Source organism: Saimiri boliviensis, chromosome 2, assembly GCF_048565385.1.
Source record: "Saimiri boliviensis isolate mSaiBol1 chromosome 2, mSaiBol1.pri, whole genome shotgun sequence".
In the NCBI taxonomy this organism is placed as follows: domain Eukaryota; kingdom Metazoa; phylum Chordata; class Mammalia; order Primates; family Cebidae; genus Saimiri; species Saimiri boliviensis.
The window spans coordinates 28,614,500-28,632,800 of NC_133450.1; the positions used below are offsets into that span (position 1 = coordinate 28,614,500).

Genomic DNA, 18,301 nt, shown 5'->3' on the forward strand with positions numbered 1-18,301 from the left:
TTCACTAGGAAGGAAGCCCTCATTATAATGATTTTCATTCTTATGTGTGTTTCAGGACGACTGGGTTTGGATTCAGAAGAAGATTATTATACACCACAAAAGGTAAAATCAGAAGCAGCTGCTTTCGAAAACCTAGCTAAGTCGCATAGACTCCAATAACATGTGCCCTTTCCTTGGTTCTGTTGTATCAAGGTGTTTATTTCCGAAATGCTTCCTGTGTGGGAGACTGACAATCTAGGATTTCTGATTTAGCATCCTGTGGTCTTGTCATCTGACTAAATCATAGAAAACTGAGAAAGTGAACACAGCAACTGTGAACATGTAAAGTCACATCTTACTCAGGGATGACAGCTAAAATCAACATGTATAGCAGAAAAGTCGTATATAGCTGCAAATACACTGGAAAACTCGAGAAGCTACTGTAAAGCAGTATACTGTCTCTTAACCCAACTCAGCCATTTTCCTCTCATGCTTCTACAGTTGACCAGCAGATAAAATATTAATAGTTGTTTTTGTTTAGTGGTCATGTTATATGAAACATACGATCTAATTACTCTCAGCCTTGTCAGAGCTGGCCCTGTGATAGGCTTACAGAGGCTGACACCAGCTGGGGGAAAGGAAAAGCACAGTCACATCTCTTCCACCTTCCATAGGGCACAGGCTTACCTATTGGAGAGTTGGCTAAATCAGCTATACCATTTACAGTTACCAGTGTTTTCGTTTTTTGGGTTTTTTTTTCTTTTTTCTTTCCCTGGGAACGTTTAGACAAACCAGTTTTTATTTACATTTTAAAAATTAAATTATTAAATTATGCATTTGTGGGCACCATCCTCAATGAGATTCCCAGCTGTTCCTTTTCTCCTGGAAAGGCTGTGGCAGAAACTGTGAAGGCTGAGGTTTCAGGTTTTACACACATCCATTATGGCCCCACACATGCATCATCCCATCATTCTCCAGCCTTGTCTAGTTAGCTGTAAAAGGATATAAGCATTTGGAAGTTCTAGATATTACCTCAGTACTCTGTCACCTCTACTATAAAATGACCAGATTGGGACTCCACAGGGCTATTGAGTTTCTGTAACTATCAAGCAGCCTTCCATCTTAAAAGACAAAGTCAGCAATGATTGAAGCTTCTTTCTCAACTTTTTGACAAGTCACCCGAAGTAGGACCTCTTGCTAAGATAAAGTGAGAAGGGGCTGTCTTGTTTAGTTGACCTGGAACTGTCACCTTTTCCTTGATATTGTAAAACTTGAACTCTTGTTGAATAGTAGCCTTGGCTGGGCACAATGGCTCACGCCTGTAATCCCAGCACTTTGGGAGGCTGAGGTGGGCAGATCACTTAGGTTCAGAAGTTCAAGACCAGCCTGGCCAGTATGGTGAAACCTCATCTCTAACTAGAAACACAAAAATTAGCCAGGTGTGGTAGCACACGTCTGTAGTGCCAGCTACTGAAGAGGCTGAGGCAGAAGAATAGCTTGAACCTGGGAGGTAGAGGTTGCAGTGTGCTGAGATCACACCACTGCACTCCAGCCTGGGAGACACAGCAAGACTCCATCTCAAAAAAAAAAGAAAGAAAATAGTAGTCTCAGCCGGGCATGGTGGCTCACGCCTATAATCTTAGCACTTTGGGAGGCCAAGGTGGGTGGATCACCTGAGGTCAGGAGTTCGAGACCACCCTGGCCAACGTGGCAAAACCCTGTCTCTACTAAAAATACAAAAATTAGCTAGGCGTGGTGGCATGCACCTGTAATCCCAGCTACTTGGGAGGCTGAGACAGGAGGATTGCTTCAGTTTGGGCGGTAGAGGTTGCAGTGAGGTGAGATCACGCCATTTCCGCCTGGGTGAAAGAGGGAAACTCTATCTCAACAAAAAAATTAAGAAGACTGTGAGCCACAACCTTTCCAACGGAGTGGTTGGGTGATCACCATCTTAGGGAAAAGATGTTCTCGTTCTCATCCGTGGCACACCTGGCATGGGGGAACCCCTTCAACGTACCTCATCTGCAGCTGGTGTATGATGGCCTCTGCAGCAGCCCTCCCAGACCCACAGGCCAGCCCCGCCGCCCTTGCAACCTGGCAGCCATTGCCGTGGAAGAGTACAGTTGTGAATTTGGCTTTATGAAGAATTACCCACTGTGTGGCTTTGGTAGGGTCTTAAGATGCGGTCTGACACACACTGCTGTCGTTCCCCTGGATTTAGTGAAATACTGTATGCAGGTGGACCCCCAGAAGTACAAAGGCATATTTAACAGATTCTTAGTTACACTTAAAGAGGATAGCATTCATGGGCCCTGACTTTCATTGGCTACTCCATGCAGCAGCTCTGCGAGCTTGGCTTTTATGTAGTCTTTAAAGTCTTCTATAGCAACATGCTTGGAGAGGAGAATAGTTGTCTCTGGTGCACGGTATTTGGCTGCCTCTGCCAGTGCTGAATTGTTTGCTGACATTGCCCTGGCTTCTGTGGAAGCTGCTAAGCTTCAAATTCAAACCCAGTCAGTTTATGCCAACACTTTGAGGGATGCAGCTCCCAAAATGTATAAGAAGGCCTAAAAGCATTCTACAAGGGGGATGCTCCTCTCTGAATGAGGCAGATACCATACACCAGGCATCCCCAAACTTTTTACACAGGGGGCCAGTTCACTGTCCCTCAGACCGCTGGAGGGCCGCCACATACTGTGCTCCTCTCACTGACCACCAATGAAAGAGGTGCCCCTTCCTGAAGTGCGGTGGGGGGCCGGATAAATGGCCTCAGGGGGCCGCATGTGGCCTGCAGGCCGTAGTTTGGGGACGTCTGCCATACACCATGATGAAGTTCGCCTGCTTTGAAAGTACTGTTGAAGCGCTGTACAAGTTTGTGGTTCCTAAGTCCTGCAGTGAATGTTCAAAGCCAGAGCAGCCAGTTGTAATATTTGTAGCAGGTTACATAGCTGGAGTCTTTTGTGCAGTTGTTTCTCACCCTGCTGATTCTGTGGTATCTGTGTTGAATAAAGAAAAAGGTAGCAGTGCTTTTCAGGTCCTCCAGAGACTTGGATTTAAAGGTGTATGGAAGGGACTGTTTGCCCATATCATCATGATTGGTACCCTGGCTACACTACAATGGTTTATCTGTCTCTGTGAACGTCTACTTCACGCTCCCTCGCCCTCTACCCGAATTGCCAGAGTATCTGAAGAAGCAGCTTGGGTTAACTCAGTAGATAGATCAAAGCAAATATGGACTGAATCTGCAAAGAGAAAAAGAAAGTGCAAAAGGAACTTTTATATATTTGACAGTGTAGGAAATTTTCTATTGTCTAATCCTGATATAATTACTGCAGTACTCTTGCTTAAGGCAAGAGTTTCAAATTTATTGTTGAAATAAACCCAACTCTTCATGAAAAATAAAAGAAAATACTTTATAGTCTCTAAGACACTGGGCAAATCTTCAAAGAATAGAGTGGTCCTCGCTTTCCTGTAGTCACTCTGCTAAATGCAGCATGTCTCTTTTGAAAGAATTTGACAGCTTTTTTTTCTAATACAAATTATATATTTGGGATTTCTTTTTCTGATTTATTTTTTTCTTGCAGGTGGATGTTCCCAAGGCCCTGGTTATTGTTGCAGTTCAATGTGGCTGTGATGGGACATTTCTTTTGACCCAATCAGGAAAAGTGCTGGCCTGTGGACTCAATGAATTCAATAAGCTGGGTCTGAATCAGTGCATGTCGGGAATTATCAACCATGAAGTGAGTGTCCTGATTGGTGTTGTAACCACATTATCAGAATTTCTCTAAGTTGGAATTTCTTTGAGATGCTATTATTGGTTAGTGACCATGATATTTGACTTCAGAATAAAGTTATGAACTCACAGGCATTGTGTGCAGCAAAAGAAGCCACCCACAAATACATGCTATTTAACTCTATCTGTGTGAAATTTAAGAACAGGCAAAATTAACTTAAACTGGCAGAATTCAAAATTGTGGCTACTTCTGGAAGGAGGGGTATTAACAGAAGAGGTGGTAGGGATCCTAGGGTAATGGGAATGGTCTATATCTTGATCTATAATGGTTTTACAAGTAAATGTATATAGAAAAATATGTCAAGCTATGTGATATTTTACAGTGTGTTGTAACTCAATAAATAAATTGATTACAAAGAATAAAATGATGAAATTTAGCTTTTACCTTATCATTGAAATAGGAACAAGCAAATTAATGTTACGAAGGGAAAAAAGAAAAAACCACATTGCCATGCATCACCTCCCTGGAGTTTTTTAGATTTATTTCTCCCAAATCACTGATCCTGTATAGGCTTATTGAATGTAATTACCATTCTGTCTTCAAAAATGTTAGTAAATTCACCACTGGTTTTGCCTTAGTTTCCTTTTTGTGTTAATATGGTGAGTTTTTGTCATTTTCCAAAGAATAAAATTAACAGACAGAAATTTTCTGACTCAATGAAAAGGTAAGAATTTTTAAGCAATCTCTAAAGTAGTGATTTTCGAATAGGAGAGTACAAATTCAGGGCAAAGATAGAGTGTCTTTGTAGTTTGAAAAAAAATATTCAGAATTACTATTACTTGATTTATGTTTTCATTATAGCAGTGGATTTGTTGTGAAATTTTAAAATTAAGATTCTTCTTTAATACTAATTCATAGGGAACATGAGTTTTAATAAAGTTGAGAAACACTGCCCTGTAGATGAAATTAGATCACAGTAAACTGATTGCTTTATGGGCTGAAGAGAGTCTTCAAGACTTTAATTCTTTGCCTTGCCCTTGTTAGATATGCAAGGTAAATGTCAGTGATTCTATCCTTATATAAATACCTTCTGGGATGGAAAGTTCATGTTTTGTAAACCCTAATTCAGAATCTAAAACTTTGGTTTTCAGAAAGTTCTGCCTCATGTGCTGCATTCTCTGATTACTTATTGAGCTTATTTCCTCTGGTATTCTGTTGGAAATGGAAAGGTACCTGGCACCCTCTTCTTAATAATATGACTCACTTGAAAGGCCTTTTGGTCACCAGGACTTTTTTCCATTCTCAACCTGATTTCCCTTCCATTTTCTTTTTTTCTTTCTTTTTTTTTTTTTTTTTTTTTTTTTTGAGACGGAATTTTGCTCTTGTTACCCAGGCTGGAGTGCGATGGCGCAATCTCGGCTCACTGCAACCTCCGCCTCCTGGGTTCAGGCAATTCTCCTGCCTCAGCCTCCTGAGTAGCTGGGATTACAGGCACGCGCCACCATGCCCAGCTGATTTTTTTTGTATTTTTAGTAGAGACGGGGTTTCACTGTGTTGACCAGGATGGTCTCGATCTCTTGACCTCATGATCCACCCACCTCGGCCTCCCAAAGTGCTGGGATTACAGGCTTGAGCCACCACACGCGGCCGATTCCCTTCCATTTTCTTACCTCATTCATCTGCTTTATGTTTTATCTTATTTCAGGCATACCATGAGGTTACCTACACAACGTCCTTTACCTTGGCCAAACAGTTGTCCTTTTATAAAATCCGTACCATTGCCCCAGGCAAGACTCACACAGCTGCTATTGATGGTAAGTTGATTTACAACTATATCACATGCCTTAGTAGCTCAGCCTCTTTTATTCTATCAAGTATTAGGTTTTCTTCATATATATGTCATCCCGATTTCCCCTGAACATCTAGTATTATTAATGTATTCAGGTACATTTTTTTATTTATAATCATTATAAATGCCTAATAAATATATTATTTTATAAGAACACCACACCTATGATTCCAGACATCTGTTGTCTCTGATTAGCACCTTTTATAAGTATTCAAAGGTAGTACTCATTTTTCTCACTAAAAATACAATATTGGAGAGAGAATACAATATCAAGTCACTGACTGGATCTACCTGGTTATAGTGCCTAGATACTCTTAGCTGCCCTAGGTCCAGGATCATGTGGCTAGTTTTGTATTTGTATATTCTAACAACCAGAAGCTAGTCCACGGAAGTCTGTCTGGCTGCATCTTTTCTGGGTTCCAGTATTCGTTTGTGACCAGTTATTTCTTTTTGCTTCTCTATCAGAGCGAGGCCGACTGCTGACCTTTGGCTGCAACAAATGTGGGCAGCTGGGCGTTGGAAACTATAAGAAGCGTCTGGGAATCAACCTGTTGGGGGGACCCCTAGGTGGGAAGCAAGTGATCAGGGTCTCCTGCGGTGATGAGTTTACCATTGCTGCCACTGATGGTGAGTCTGTACATATCATTTCAAGCTTTCTGGATGGATGGCTCTGTTTCATTTCTTGACTGGGAAAGAAATGGATTGGTTATTTGTATAGCTGATGGATGCCCTTTTTTATTTATATTAAATTGGTGGCCATTTTATATATTGAGCTTCATTAACTTCTCATGTATTCAACATCATGATTGTTTTTAAAGGCCAGATTTCTAGATAATGATAGGTTAATGTTCTACATTCCTCCTTTTTTCATTTCAACTTTAACTTTTTTGGTAAAATATTACAAGAATTATTAAGTACTTCTATATTTACCTTGCCCAGTATTTTGTTGGTTGGTTTCAATAAACATCGATTGGGTAGCTGGAGAAAACAGCACATTTTCTGTGCTGGCTGACGCCAGCTGTACTGCAGTGGTATCTGTAGGGACTGCTAAGATTTGAAGGGCTGTTTTTTTCTACATTGTGTGTCTCTCAGATTTCTGAGTTGGTCTAATTGATTTTTCTTCTCTCTTTTCTCTGTGGCTATTTCTTTTTTTTTTTTTTTTTAAGATGGAGTCTTACTCTCTTGCCCAGGCTAGAGTGCAGTGGCATGATCTTGGCTCACTCCAACTTCCACCTCCCAGGTTCAAGCGATTCTCATGCCTCAGCCTCCTAGGTAGCTGGAATTACAGGCATGCACCACCACGTCCAGCTGATTTTTGTATTTTTAGTAGAGACGGGTTTTGCCATGTTGGTCAGGCTGGTCTTGAACGCCTGACCTCAGGTGATCTGCCCACCTTGGCCTGCCAGAGTGCTGGGATTACAGGCATGAGCCACCACACCCGTTCCTCTGTGGTTATTTCTTTCTGCAGTATTGTCTGGTTCCTCACTCCTTTTTTTTTTTTTTATTTGATGCAATCTCACTCTTGTTGCCCAGGCTGGAGTGCAAAAAGATCTTAGCTCACTGCAGCCAGTGCCTCCCGGGTTCAAGCAATTCTCCTGCCTCAGCCTCCCAAGTAGCTGGAATTACAGGCACCTACCATCATGCCTGACTAATTTTTGTATTTTTAGCATAGATGTGGTTTTGCCATGTTAGCCAGGCTGGTCTCAAACTCCTGACCTCAGGTGATCCACCCGCCTTGGCCGCCCAAACTGCTGGGATTACAGGCATGAGCCATCATGCCTGGCCACTCCTCTTCTGTACTGCTGCTATTGCTATCCTTCATTCTCTTCACTCTTCTGCTCTCTTTTTTCCTCTTTTTTCTTTTTCCTGCATCATCTTCTGAACTTCTAAATTTTTGTAGCCAGTTTTTTCACTTGACTGGTAACAACTCAAATTTCATTTTCCCTTTTTTTTTTTTTTTTTTTTCTTTTTTGAGACAGAGTCTCGCTCTGTTGCCCAGGCTGGAGTGCAGCCTCCACCTCCCAGGTTCAAGTAATTTGCATGCCTTTGCCTCCCCAGTAGCTAGAATTACAGGCGTGTGCCACCATGCCCAGCTAATACATTTCATCTTATTTTTTGACTCATCAACTTTTTTCTTGTTGCTTGTGCTCTGAGATATCCTGGTTTTCTTTTGGCCTGTGGCTGCTGGGTACTCATGGGGGGGTCTCAGGGATATTGTCAATTAAGTGATTGGTTACCATATTTAAATAAACCAGCTTTCAGAACAGCATGTTAACTCTCTCTGCTTGTCCCAAAACAAGGGACTTTAAGGAGCAAATTGTTTAGGCCAGACTTGGATAAATGGAAATGGTATGTAGGACAGAGTCAGGATGTCACTGAATATAAATTTAGTGCAGCAGATGCAGTAGCACTTTCTGACAGCACTTCAGAGAGCTCATATTTCTTGAATAGATCTATGTAGTTCATGAGTTTAACTTCAGAATGAGGAATGTAAATTTGGATTCTGTGGCTTTGCGTACTACCTCTTGATGTTCCTATACTTCTCTGAACTGTGCTTGCTGGCCTCCTTCATGTCCAGGTCCTCTTTTAGGCTCTAGGAATATAGAAATGAGTCTCAGAAAACCCCTGCTTTCAGGAAGCCCAGAGTCTAGTAGAGTAGGGGACTAGCACAGGCAGGTGTTACGTGCTGTAATAGCAGCAGCCCACTCTTCTAAGTCCTGGAGTGCTCCAAGGCTTACTCATCTCTCCAAAGTGAGCTCGTTCTCTTAAATTTCCTCTATACATTGACTTCTTTATATCATCAGCCTTGACTTTCAGACTAACTTATTTAATAGCTCCTCAACATGATGTCTAATTATAGGGTGAGCCGTATAGCCCAGTTATCTTAGACCAATCCTGATTCATGCCTTCATGCCTGTTGTCCTGGCTTAATGAATAATAGCACCCTCTTTTCATTTAAAAGAAAAAAAAGGCTGATTTGGTTGAGAAGTTACAGGCATCTCGGACAAGCTTCATATACTCAAAATCAAACTTCTGATTTTCTGCCCAAACCTGCACATCCTGCAGCTTTCCTGTCTCAGTAAATGGCAGCTTCATCCTATACCCCACATCCCATCCATATTGATTATCTTCAGAATAAATCCAGCCACTTTTCACCATCTGCACTACAGCTGCTCTCCCCACTTCCATCCTTGCTCACCTATCAGTTCTCCTCAGTAGACGGAGGGATTCTCTTAAATACCTACTCTTCAAAACCTTCAGTGGTTTCCTCTATCAGTCAGTAAGTACCAGAGTCATCAAAGTGGCCTGCGTGGCCCTATGTGAGCAGGACCCCAGCCACCTCCTGACTCCTTCTGCTGTCACTGTCCCTTCCTTTACTTTTTTGTTCCCACTGCAGGAGTCTCCTTGTTCCTTGTTTGTGCTACTGACATTACTTTTGCTGTTGCTGTTCCCTCTGCCTGGAAACTCTTCCTCACTCCAGTAGATCTCTGTTCAACTGTCAAAAAGAACTTATCTGACTTACCCTTTCTAAAATAATGATATCCCACCTCACTGTTATTCTTTGTTTCCACTTATTTTTTTTTCACCATTTATCTTAATACCATTTATCACCACCTGAAATATTAGGCATTTATTTATGTATTATCAGTCTCCCCCTACTAGAATGTCAGTTCCACAGGGCAAGGACCTGGTTTTGTTCACTGCTCTGTCACCCCATGCATTGCCTGTCATGAAGTAGATATTCAGTTAGTGTTTAAATGAATGACCAAGAAAAAGTTGTTGAAGAAAAAGATAGCTGAATGGATGAATGAATGAATGGATATCAGTACCTAGGAAGAGTGGGCATTTTTACACGAGTGGGATCAGGAAGAGTTTAGGCTTTATATAGGAAAAGAAATAGCTTTCCCTTGTTTAGTACATAGTGGGAAGTCTTTCTAGCTCTAGGATGTAAAGATGGGGAAGAACTCAGAGAGTTGGGAAGCCAGTGTTCTGTTAAATGGTCTGCTGTTTAACTTTTTTCCTAGATAATCACATTTTTGCCTGGGGCAATGGTGGTAATGGCCGCCTGGCAATGACCCCCACAGAGAGACCACATGGCTCTGATATCTGTACCTCATGGCCTCGGCCTATTTTTGGATCTCTGCATCACGTCCCGGACCTATCTTGCCGTGGCTGGCATACCATTCTCATTGTTGGTAAGCGTTTCATATGTCTGGGGTTGGGATGGCTTTGACAGAGGATAGACCCACGTCTAAGGTACTGTTGGTCACATTCTTGGAAACAGAAATGTCCTGAAGAAAAGAAGCCATTTTTGTAAGTCTTGTAATGGTCAAGAACGCCATGCCCAGTGGTGGGAATACAATGTTGTCATTTCCTGGAGCTTTGCTATCTGCCGTCTCTTGATTTTTTTTTTTTTTTTTTTTTTTTTGAGGTGGAGTACTCCCTCTGTCACTCAGGCTGCAGTGCAGTGGCGTGATCTTGGTTCACTGCAACCTCCAGCTCCCATCTCTTGATTTTTTTTTTTTTTTTTTTTTTTTTTGAGGTGGAGTACTCCCTCTGTCACTCAGGCTGCAGTGCAGTGGCGTGATCTTGGTTCACTGCAACCTCCAGCTCCCTGGTTAAAGCCATTCCCTTGTCTCAGCCTGCCAAGTAGCTGGGATTACAGGTGCACACCACCACGCCCAGCTAATTTTTTTGTATTTTTAGTAGAGATGGGGTTTTACCATGTTGGCCAGACTGGTCTTGAACTCCTGACCTCAGACAGTCTGCCTGCCTCAGCCTCCCAAAGTACTAGGATTACAGGCGTCAGCCACCGCGCCCAGCCTGATTATTTTTTAATATAACTTTGGGCTCTGCTTTCCCACTTAGAATTGGTTTTTTTTTTTTGTTTTGGGGTTTTTTTTTTGTCTTTGTTTTGAGACAGAGTTTTGCTCTTGTCACCCAGGCTGGAGTACCATGATGTGATCTCGGCTTACTGCACCCACCATCTCCTGGGTTCAAGCAGTTCTCTTGCCTCAGCCTCCCAAATAGCTAAGACTACAGGCACCCACCACCATGCCTGACTAATTATTGTATTTTTAGTAGAGACAGGGTTTCACCACGTTGGCCAGACTGGTCTGAAACGTCTATCCTCAGGTGATTCACCTGCCTTGGCCTCCCAAATTGCTGGGATTACAGGTGTGAGCCACTGTACCCAGCCCTAGAATTTGTTACTTCTAATCATCCACCAATTAATTTGTTGTCTATGCTCATGCTTTCATGAGAAACATTCAGTACAATCTTTAAAAGAAACTTTAAATTGTAAGTCCTTTCTGCATAAAGATTACTTTGTTATGAACTACTTTATAAATGCCTGTGTAAGGGTTTATAAGTCTACTTTTAGGTCAGTGGTTTGCAACCTTAGGGGCACATACATTAGAATCCTCTTGAGAAACCTTTTTTTTTTTTTTCTTTTTTTTTTTTTTGAGATGGACTTTCGCTCTTTCACCCAGGTTGGAGTACAGTGGTGCGATCTTGGCTCACTGCAACCTCTGTCTCCCTGGTGCAAGCGATTTTCCTGCCTCAGCCTCCCGAGTAACTGGGACTACAAGCACACGCCACCACACCTGGCTAATTTTTGTATTTTTAATAGAGACGGGGTTTCACCATATTAGCCAGGCTGGTCTCAAACTCCTGACCTCATCATCCGCCCGCCTCAGCTTCCTAAAGTGCTGGTATTACAGGCGTGAGCTACTGCGCCTGGCCAAGAAGCTTTTAAGAATACTGTTATCCAGACCCTATTGCTGACCAATTAAATCAGAATCTCTGGGGTAGAATCTACAGACCTACACAGCGTTACTTCCTTTTTTAAAAATTTTGAGACAGAGTCTCACTCTGTTACCCAGAGTAGAGTACAGTGGCACAAACATGGCTCACTGCAGCTTCCATCTGTGAGGCTCAATTGATCCTCTCACCTCAGCCTCCCAAGGAGCTGGGACTACAGGCCTGTGCCATCACACCTGGCTAAGTTTTGTATTTTTTGTAGAGATGGGGTTTTGCCATGTTGCCTAGGCTGGTCTCAAATATGGTTACTTTCTTTTTTTTTTGAGATGGAGTTGCGCTCTTGTTACCCAGGCCGGAGTGCAATGGCGCGATCTCGGCTCACTGCAACCTCCGCCTCCCGGGTTCAGGCAATTCTCCTGCCTCAGCCTCCTAAATAGCTGGGACTACAGGCACACGCCACCATGCCCAGCTAATTTTTTGTATTTTTAGTAGAGACGGGGTTTCACCATGTTGACCAGGATGGTCTCAATCTCTTGACCTCGTGATCCACCCGCCTCGGCCTCCCAAAGTGCTGGGATTACAGGCTTGAGCCACCGCGCCCAGCCTCAAATATGGTTACTTTCTAAAGCTTCCCAGGTGATTCCAATGACCAGCCAAGGTAGACGGTTGCTAATGTAGATAGTGAATGTAGTTAGAATAGCAAGTGGTGCTTAGCTTATGATATTAATTTCTAAAACTAAGTAATAATTCTAAAGTTATCTGGAGTCAGGGAGAGCAATTATCTCCCTATCCCAGTCTTCTCTCACTTGTCTTGCCTATATCTGTATACAGTGCTTACCTACCAAATATTTTTTCTCAGAGAAAGTACTGAATTCTAAGACCATCCGTTCCAATAGCAGTGGCTTATCCATTGGAACTGGTAAGTACCAATGTTTCAAGTACCAGTGGTTTTCTGAAGTGTGGGTCTTTTGGCTAGATTCCATGTAGTCTCCAGAACTCAAAGGAAAATAGGACTTTCTTTGGGAAGTGAGGAATACAGTGATTAAGAGAGAAGATCAAGGCCAGGCGCGGTGGCTCAAGCCTGTAATCCCAGCACTTTGGGAGGCCGAGGCGGGTGGATCACGAGGTCGAGAGATCGAGACCAACCTGGTCAACATGGTGAAACCCCGTCTCTACTAAAAATACAAAAAATTAGCTGGGCATGGTGGTGCGTGCCTATAATCCCAGCTACTCAGGAGGCTGAGGCAGGAGAATTGCCTGAACCCAGGAGGCGGAGGTTGCGGTGAGCCAAGATCGCGCCATTGCACTCCAGCCTGGGTAACAAGAGCGAAACTCCGTCTCAAAAAAAAAAAAAAAAAGAGAGAGAAGATCATACTTTGGTGGATTTCACAGTAAGTTATGACTTTACATTGTGGTCAGAGAGACAGTACATCATCTTTGCCTCCAATGCATATGGAAGTAATTAAGTAACTTGCCCAGTACTATAATGTGACTTATGTATTATTCCTTTCCTTACTATCCTATTGAGTAATGCATCCTCTACTTCCACAGTATTCCCAGGGGTATTCCAGTCTAAAGAAATAGTCTACCAAAACAGGCACTCAGAATAAAACTCAGCTAAACTTTCAGTGTGGTTAGGAGAATCATCCCAAAATTCTCTGATAGATTTCCTTTGACTGCTGTCTTCATGGTTCTCTATTATTGGGAACCATGCCAGGAAATTATATTTTTCCTTTTTGGTTTTCTACCTGCTAGAGTCCCTGTAGTCTTTGATGTCTCAGAACCAGGATTCTGATTGCTTGCTTGATTGATTGATTGATTGATTTTTGAGGCACAGTCTTGCTCTTTTATCCAGGCTGGAGTGCAATGGCATGATCTTGGCTCACTGTATCCTCAGCCTCCTGGATTCAAGCGGTTCTCCTGCCTCAGCCTCAAAGTAGTTGGGATTACAGGCATGCACCACTATACCCAGATTTTTAGTAGAGACAGGGTTTCACCATGTTGGCAAGGCTGATCTTGAATTCTTAGTCTCAAGTGATCCACCCATCTCAGCCTCCCAAAGTGCGGGGATTACAGGGGTAAGCCACCATACTCAGCCCAGATTCTGATATTTTTTGGAATCAAAACACATAAACACTCAGAATAAAATCAGATTAAAGCTGGGCACAGTGGCACAGCCATTAGTCCCAGGTACTCAGGAAGCTGAGGCAGGAGGATCACTTGAGGCCAGGAGTTCAAGGCTGCAGTGCACTATGATCATAACTATGAATAGCCCCTACAGTCCGACCTGGGCAACATAGCGAGACCCTATCTCAAATGCATGAATAAATATATAAAGTGAGTCAGTCAGTCAGTCAGACAGATTAAACCCCAAAAAAGAAACAGCTGAAAATATGATCTAGAATTGTTGAACTTCAGTTTACACATATACACCAACTTATACCATATTATATATAGTTTACTTAAGTAGCCAATTGCTTGGCATCTCTGTTTACGTATATTAATATCTGTCAAAACTGACTGAAGATCTTTTTGCTAAGCACAGCTGTTCTACAACTTTGTTTTGCTAGAACAGTATTTAAAGGAAAAACATAAAATTAAAAGCAAATGTCCATTGGTGGGAAGATGTAAACTCGAGTAAGGGCAGGGATTTGTGCCTTTTTTGTTCATTAATTTTATGTACCTGCCTAGAACAATGCCTGGCAAATGGTAAATGCTCAGTTACTATTTGTTGATTAAATGTGTTATAACCATCCGTTGGAGTGAATGTGAACATCTCCAAATATTTCCATAATGTGAAATGTAAAAAGCAAGTTGCAGCAGACTACATGCCTTTTTATAAAACTTAAAAACAAGTAAAATAGGCAATGACCTTTTTATAAAACTTAAAAACAAGTAAAATAGGCAATGGTGGCTCACGCCTGTAATCCCAGCACTTTGGGAGGCCGAGGAGGGTAAATCATGAAGTCAGGAGATCGAGACTGTCCTAGCCAACGTGGTGAAACCCTGTCTATACTAAAATACAAAAAAAGATTAGCCGGGCATGGTGGTGCATGCTTATAGTCCCAGCTACTTGGGAGGCTGAGACAAGGGAATAGCTTGAACCCAGGAGGCAGAGGTTGCAGTGAGTCAAGATCATGCCACTGCACTCCAGCCTAGTGACAGAGCGAGACTCCATCTCAAAAAAAAAAAAAGTAAAATAAATAGTAATGTATTGTTTAAGAATGCATAAAGGTGATAAAGTTTTTAAGAAGAAATGATAAATACAAAATTAAACAGAATGGTTTCATCTGGGTAGGAGGCCAGAGAAAGAAGGAGTTTACAAGGCAGATAGAGTGACATAGGTAATGCTCTAGTTCAGCAGTGTCCAGTAGATCTTTCTGCAACTATGGAAATGTTCCGTATGTGTACTGTTCAATAGAGTAGCTACCAGCTTCCTGTGGCTATTGAGCACTCAAGAGAGTAGCTCATGTGACTGAAGAACTGAATTTTTAATTCTCTTTAAGTTTAAACAGCCACATATGGCTAGTAACTCATATTGGATAGTACAGTTTTAGTTCTTCTAGTGGCAGAGAAACCTGTGTTTATTGTTAAGCATGAAAATTTACACATGTTAAAATAGTCAGGTATATCTAAAATGTAGCTAAATCTTAAAAAAAAAAATCTAAAACAAAAAAGTAAGCTTCAGAACTCACTTTGGTAACAGTAGTTCTGCTGCTTCCCTAGGATCTCAGCATGACCCAGTTAGTCCCCAGGCCAGCATAGCAGGTGATAATTAACTCTTCTTTACATTTATCCTTGAAAAATACCAGGCGTCAGAACAAGGATCTCTGAGGAGTAAAAGGAAAAAAAAGAAAGTAACAGGCAGTTTTTTTAACTTTGACAAATTAATTTTCTTAATTATTTTTTTCTTTGGCCCATATTAAAATTCAGTTTCATTTCCTGATCACACATCAGCTAGTCTTCATTAAGGTTGCTTGGAATATGCTGTGTGATATGAAAGAACCAGCCATTATATATTATAAAAATTCATACAGTTAGTCATCAGACAATGTAACATTCACATTAAAGGTTGAAGAATTGGCTGGGCACAGTGGCTCACACCCATAGTCCCAGGACTTTGGGATGCCAAAGCGGGTGGATCACTTGAGGCCAGGAGTTCAAGGCCAGCCTGGCCAACGTGGCAAAACCCCGTCTCCGCTAAAAATACAAAAATTAGCCAGGCATGATGGTGGACGCCTGTAATCTCAGCTACTTGGGAGTCTGAGGCACGAGAATCTCTTGAACCTGGGAGGTGGAGGTTGCAGTGAGCCAAGATCTCACCACTGCACTGTAGCCTAAGTGACAGAGTGAAACTGTGTCTCAAAAAAATAAAAATCGCCAGGTGCAGTGGCTCACACCTGTAATCCCAGCATTTTGGGAGGCCACGGTGGGTGGATCACCTCAGGTGTGGCGTTCAAGACCAGCCTGGCCAACATGTTGAAGCCCCGCCTCTAATAAAAATACAAAAATTAGCCAGGTGTGGTAGTGTGTACCTGTAATCCCAGCTACTCAGGAGGCTGAGACAGGAGAATTGCTTGAACCTGGGAGGCAGAGGTTGCAATGAACCAAGATCAGGCCACCACACTCCAGCTTGGGTGACAGAGCGAGATTCCATTGCCAAAAAAAAAAAAAAAAGTCTGTACAAAAAATTAAAAGAATTCAACATTCAAACAAAAAATAAAAATAAAAATAAAAAGAGAAAAAAAAAGAATTCAACATTCAGATTTTCCCCAGTCAGGGAGTTGATGGTAAGTTTATCTGGCAGCTTTAAGAGGAGTTTGGCTCAAATGTTAAAGACCTTTTTATATATGATGAATGTCTATGGAGAATGCTGGAATCTGAATGTATTTCTTAAAGAAGCAGAGTAAGCATGGGTGCTAGATTCGATGGGCTGTGTGGTTGGGATTGTTTGGTAATGCTTTTAGAATATTGATAACCTGCTATGGATATAAGATAAACAAAATTGTTAAATGGAAGTGAATTATGGTTATGAGCATCCTGATACACAAATACAACTATACAAAATTACAAAACTTAGTTTGCATGAAAACCAAAAATTTAGTTCCTAGTGTTTGACTTGTACTGTTGCCATTGCACCTCATGCAACTTTAGGCACCTTTCCAGGGTAAGTGGGGTTGTCAGATGGTAAATCTGTGCAGCAAAGCTGTCTATTTCTGTGCTGTATATCCGTCAGTGGTTCAGAGCTCTAGCCCGGGAGGAGGCGGCGGGGGCAGTGGTGGCGGCGGCAGTGGTGAAGAGGAGGACAGTCAGCAGGAATCTGAAACTCCTGACCCAAGTGGAGGCTTCCGAGGAACAATGGAAGCAGACCGAGGAATGGAAGGTTTAATCAGTCCCACAGAGGCCATGGGGAACAGTAATGGGGCCAGCAGCTCCTGTCCTGGCTGGCTTCGAAAGGTAATTCCTTTGGAAGAAGTAAGTCAAATAAAATATCTGGCTCTTTGCAGGAACTAGAAACAGCTGTCAGGGTCTCTCAGTTTTCAAAGTACCTAGTAAACTGTTTTGCATCCTGAATCCAGCTTTCTGATTTTTACCTGGAAAGAAATTGCCTAATCACTAATCCTTTTTACTTTCCAAAAGGAATACAAAATGTTCTCATACCCTTGTTACTTAAGTGAATGTATTATTAGTACTATAACCTACCTTGATGGCAGTTTTTGTAGTATATGTATGTAAAGATTAAGCTTATAGATTTCATACTGTCATTTATAGAAATGGAATATTAGAGCAATTGGAATGTCTTACGATAGGAAAATGGTTGATGAAAGTTGAGGTACAGAAAGTAAAAATGTTGGACTGGTCACAGTGGCTCATGCCTATAATCCCAGCACTTTCGGAGGCCAAGGCAGGAGGATCACTTGTGCCCAGGAGTTCAAGACCAGCCTGGGCAACACAGCAAGACATTGTCTGTACAAAAAAAATTTTTTAATTAGCCGGGTGTGGTAATGTGCACTTGTAGTCCCAGCTACTCAGGAGGCTGAGGCAGGATGATCACTTGAACCTGGGAGGTGGAGGCTGAAGTGAGCCGAGCTATGCCATGATTATACCACTGCAATCCAGCCTGGGAAACAAAGCGAAACTCTGTTCAAAAAAAAAAAAAAAAAGTAAAAATGTTGAAGTATATTAATTTTCATGGAAACTTAGAACATATGGCTACGCAGAAGAGGATGAAATATCTTTATGATCTCATTCTTTTAGGAAATATGTAATACACAAGAATGTTGACAAGGCTATTGATAATTTTTTTTTTTTTGAGACGGAGTTTCACTCTTGTTACCCAGGCTGGAGTGCAATGGCGCAATCTCGGCTCACCGCAACCTCCGCCTCCTGGGTTCAAGCAATTCTCCTGCCTCAGCCTCCTGAGTAGCTGGGATTACAGGCATGCACCACCATGCCCAGCTAATGTTTTTGTATTTTTAGTAGAGACGGGGTTTCACCATGTTTACCAGGACAGTCTCGATCTTTTGACCTCGTGATCCACCTGCATCAGCCTCCCAAAGTGCTGGGATTACATGCGTGAGCCACTGCGCCCAGCTGACTATTGATAATTTTTAAAGTGGTTATCTGTGAGTGATGGAATTGCTGGTGGTTTTTATTAATTTCTTTTGCCCATTTGTATTTTCTCATTTTCTACAGTGAATATTTATGGTTTGTGAAATTTTAAATTTTTTACCACACACACACACACAAAAAGGCCAGGCATAGTGGCTCCCACCCGTAATTCCGGAATTTTGGGAGGCCAACGCAAAAGGATTGCTTGAGCCCAGGAGTTTGAGACCAGCCTGGACAACATAGGGAGACCCTATCCTTATAAAATAAATTTTAAAAATAAGGTCAGGGCTGGGCACGGTGGCTCATGCCTATAATCCCAGCACTTTGGGAGGCCGAGACAGGTGGATCACCTGTCAGGAGTTTG

The 18,301-nt window shown here is 42.1% G+C and overlaps 2 protein-coding genes and 1 pseudogene across 2 annotated transcripts in view; 2 read left to right on the forward strand and 1 right to left on the reverse strand.

Moving 5' to 3' along the window:
- The window catches only part of NEK9 (NIMA related kinase 9), a 50,174-nt gene that overhangs the window by 23,965 nt on the left and 7,908 nt on the right, over nucleotides 1-18,301 (forward strand). Inside the window, exons 13-19 of the mRNA XM_003924559.4 lie at nucleotides 56-102; nucleotides 3,564-3,719; nucleotides 5,419-5,527; nucleotides 6,028-6,189; nucleotides 9,588-9,758; nucleotides 12,185-12,244; nucleotides 16,562-16,782. Coding sequence (XP_003924608.1) covers nucleotides 56-102; nucleotides 3,564-3,719; nucleotides 5,419-5,527; nucleotides 6,028-6,189; nucleotides 9,588-9,758; nucleotides 12,185-12,244; nucleotides 16,562-16,782 — 926 coding nt within the window. The remainder of the gene's footprint in view (nucleotides 1-55; nucleotides 103-3,563; nucleotides 3,720-5,418; nucleotides 5,528-6,027; nucleotides 6,190-9,587; nucleotides 9,759-12,184; nucleotides 12,245-16,561; nucleotides 16,783-18,301) is intronic.
- Nucleotides 1-18,301, reverse strand: part of ZC2HC1C (zinc finger C2HC-type containing 1C) — a 44,211-nt gene that overhangs the window by 4,882 nt on the left and 21,028 nt on the right. The gene's annotated exons all lie outside the window — the stretch shown is intronic.
- Nucleotides 109-3,388, forward strand: LOC104650807 (solute carrier family 25 member 3-like; annotated as a pseudogene).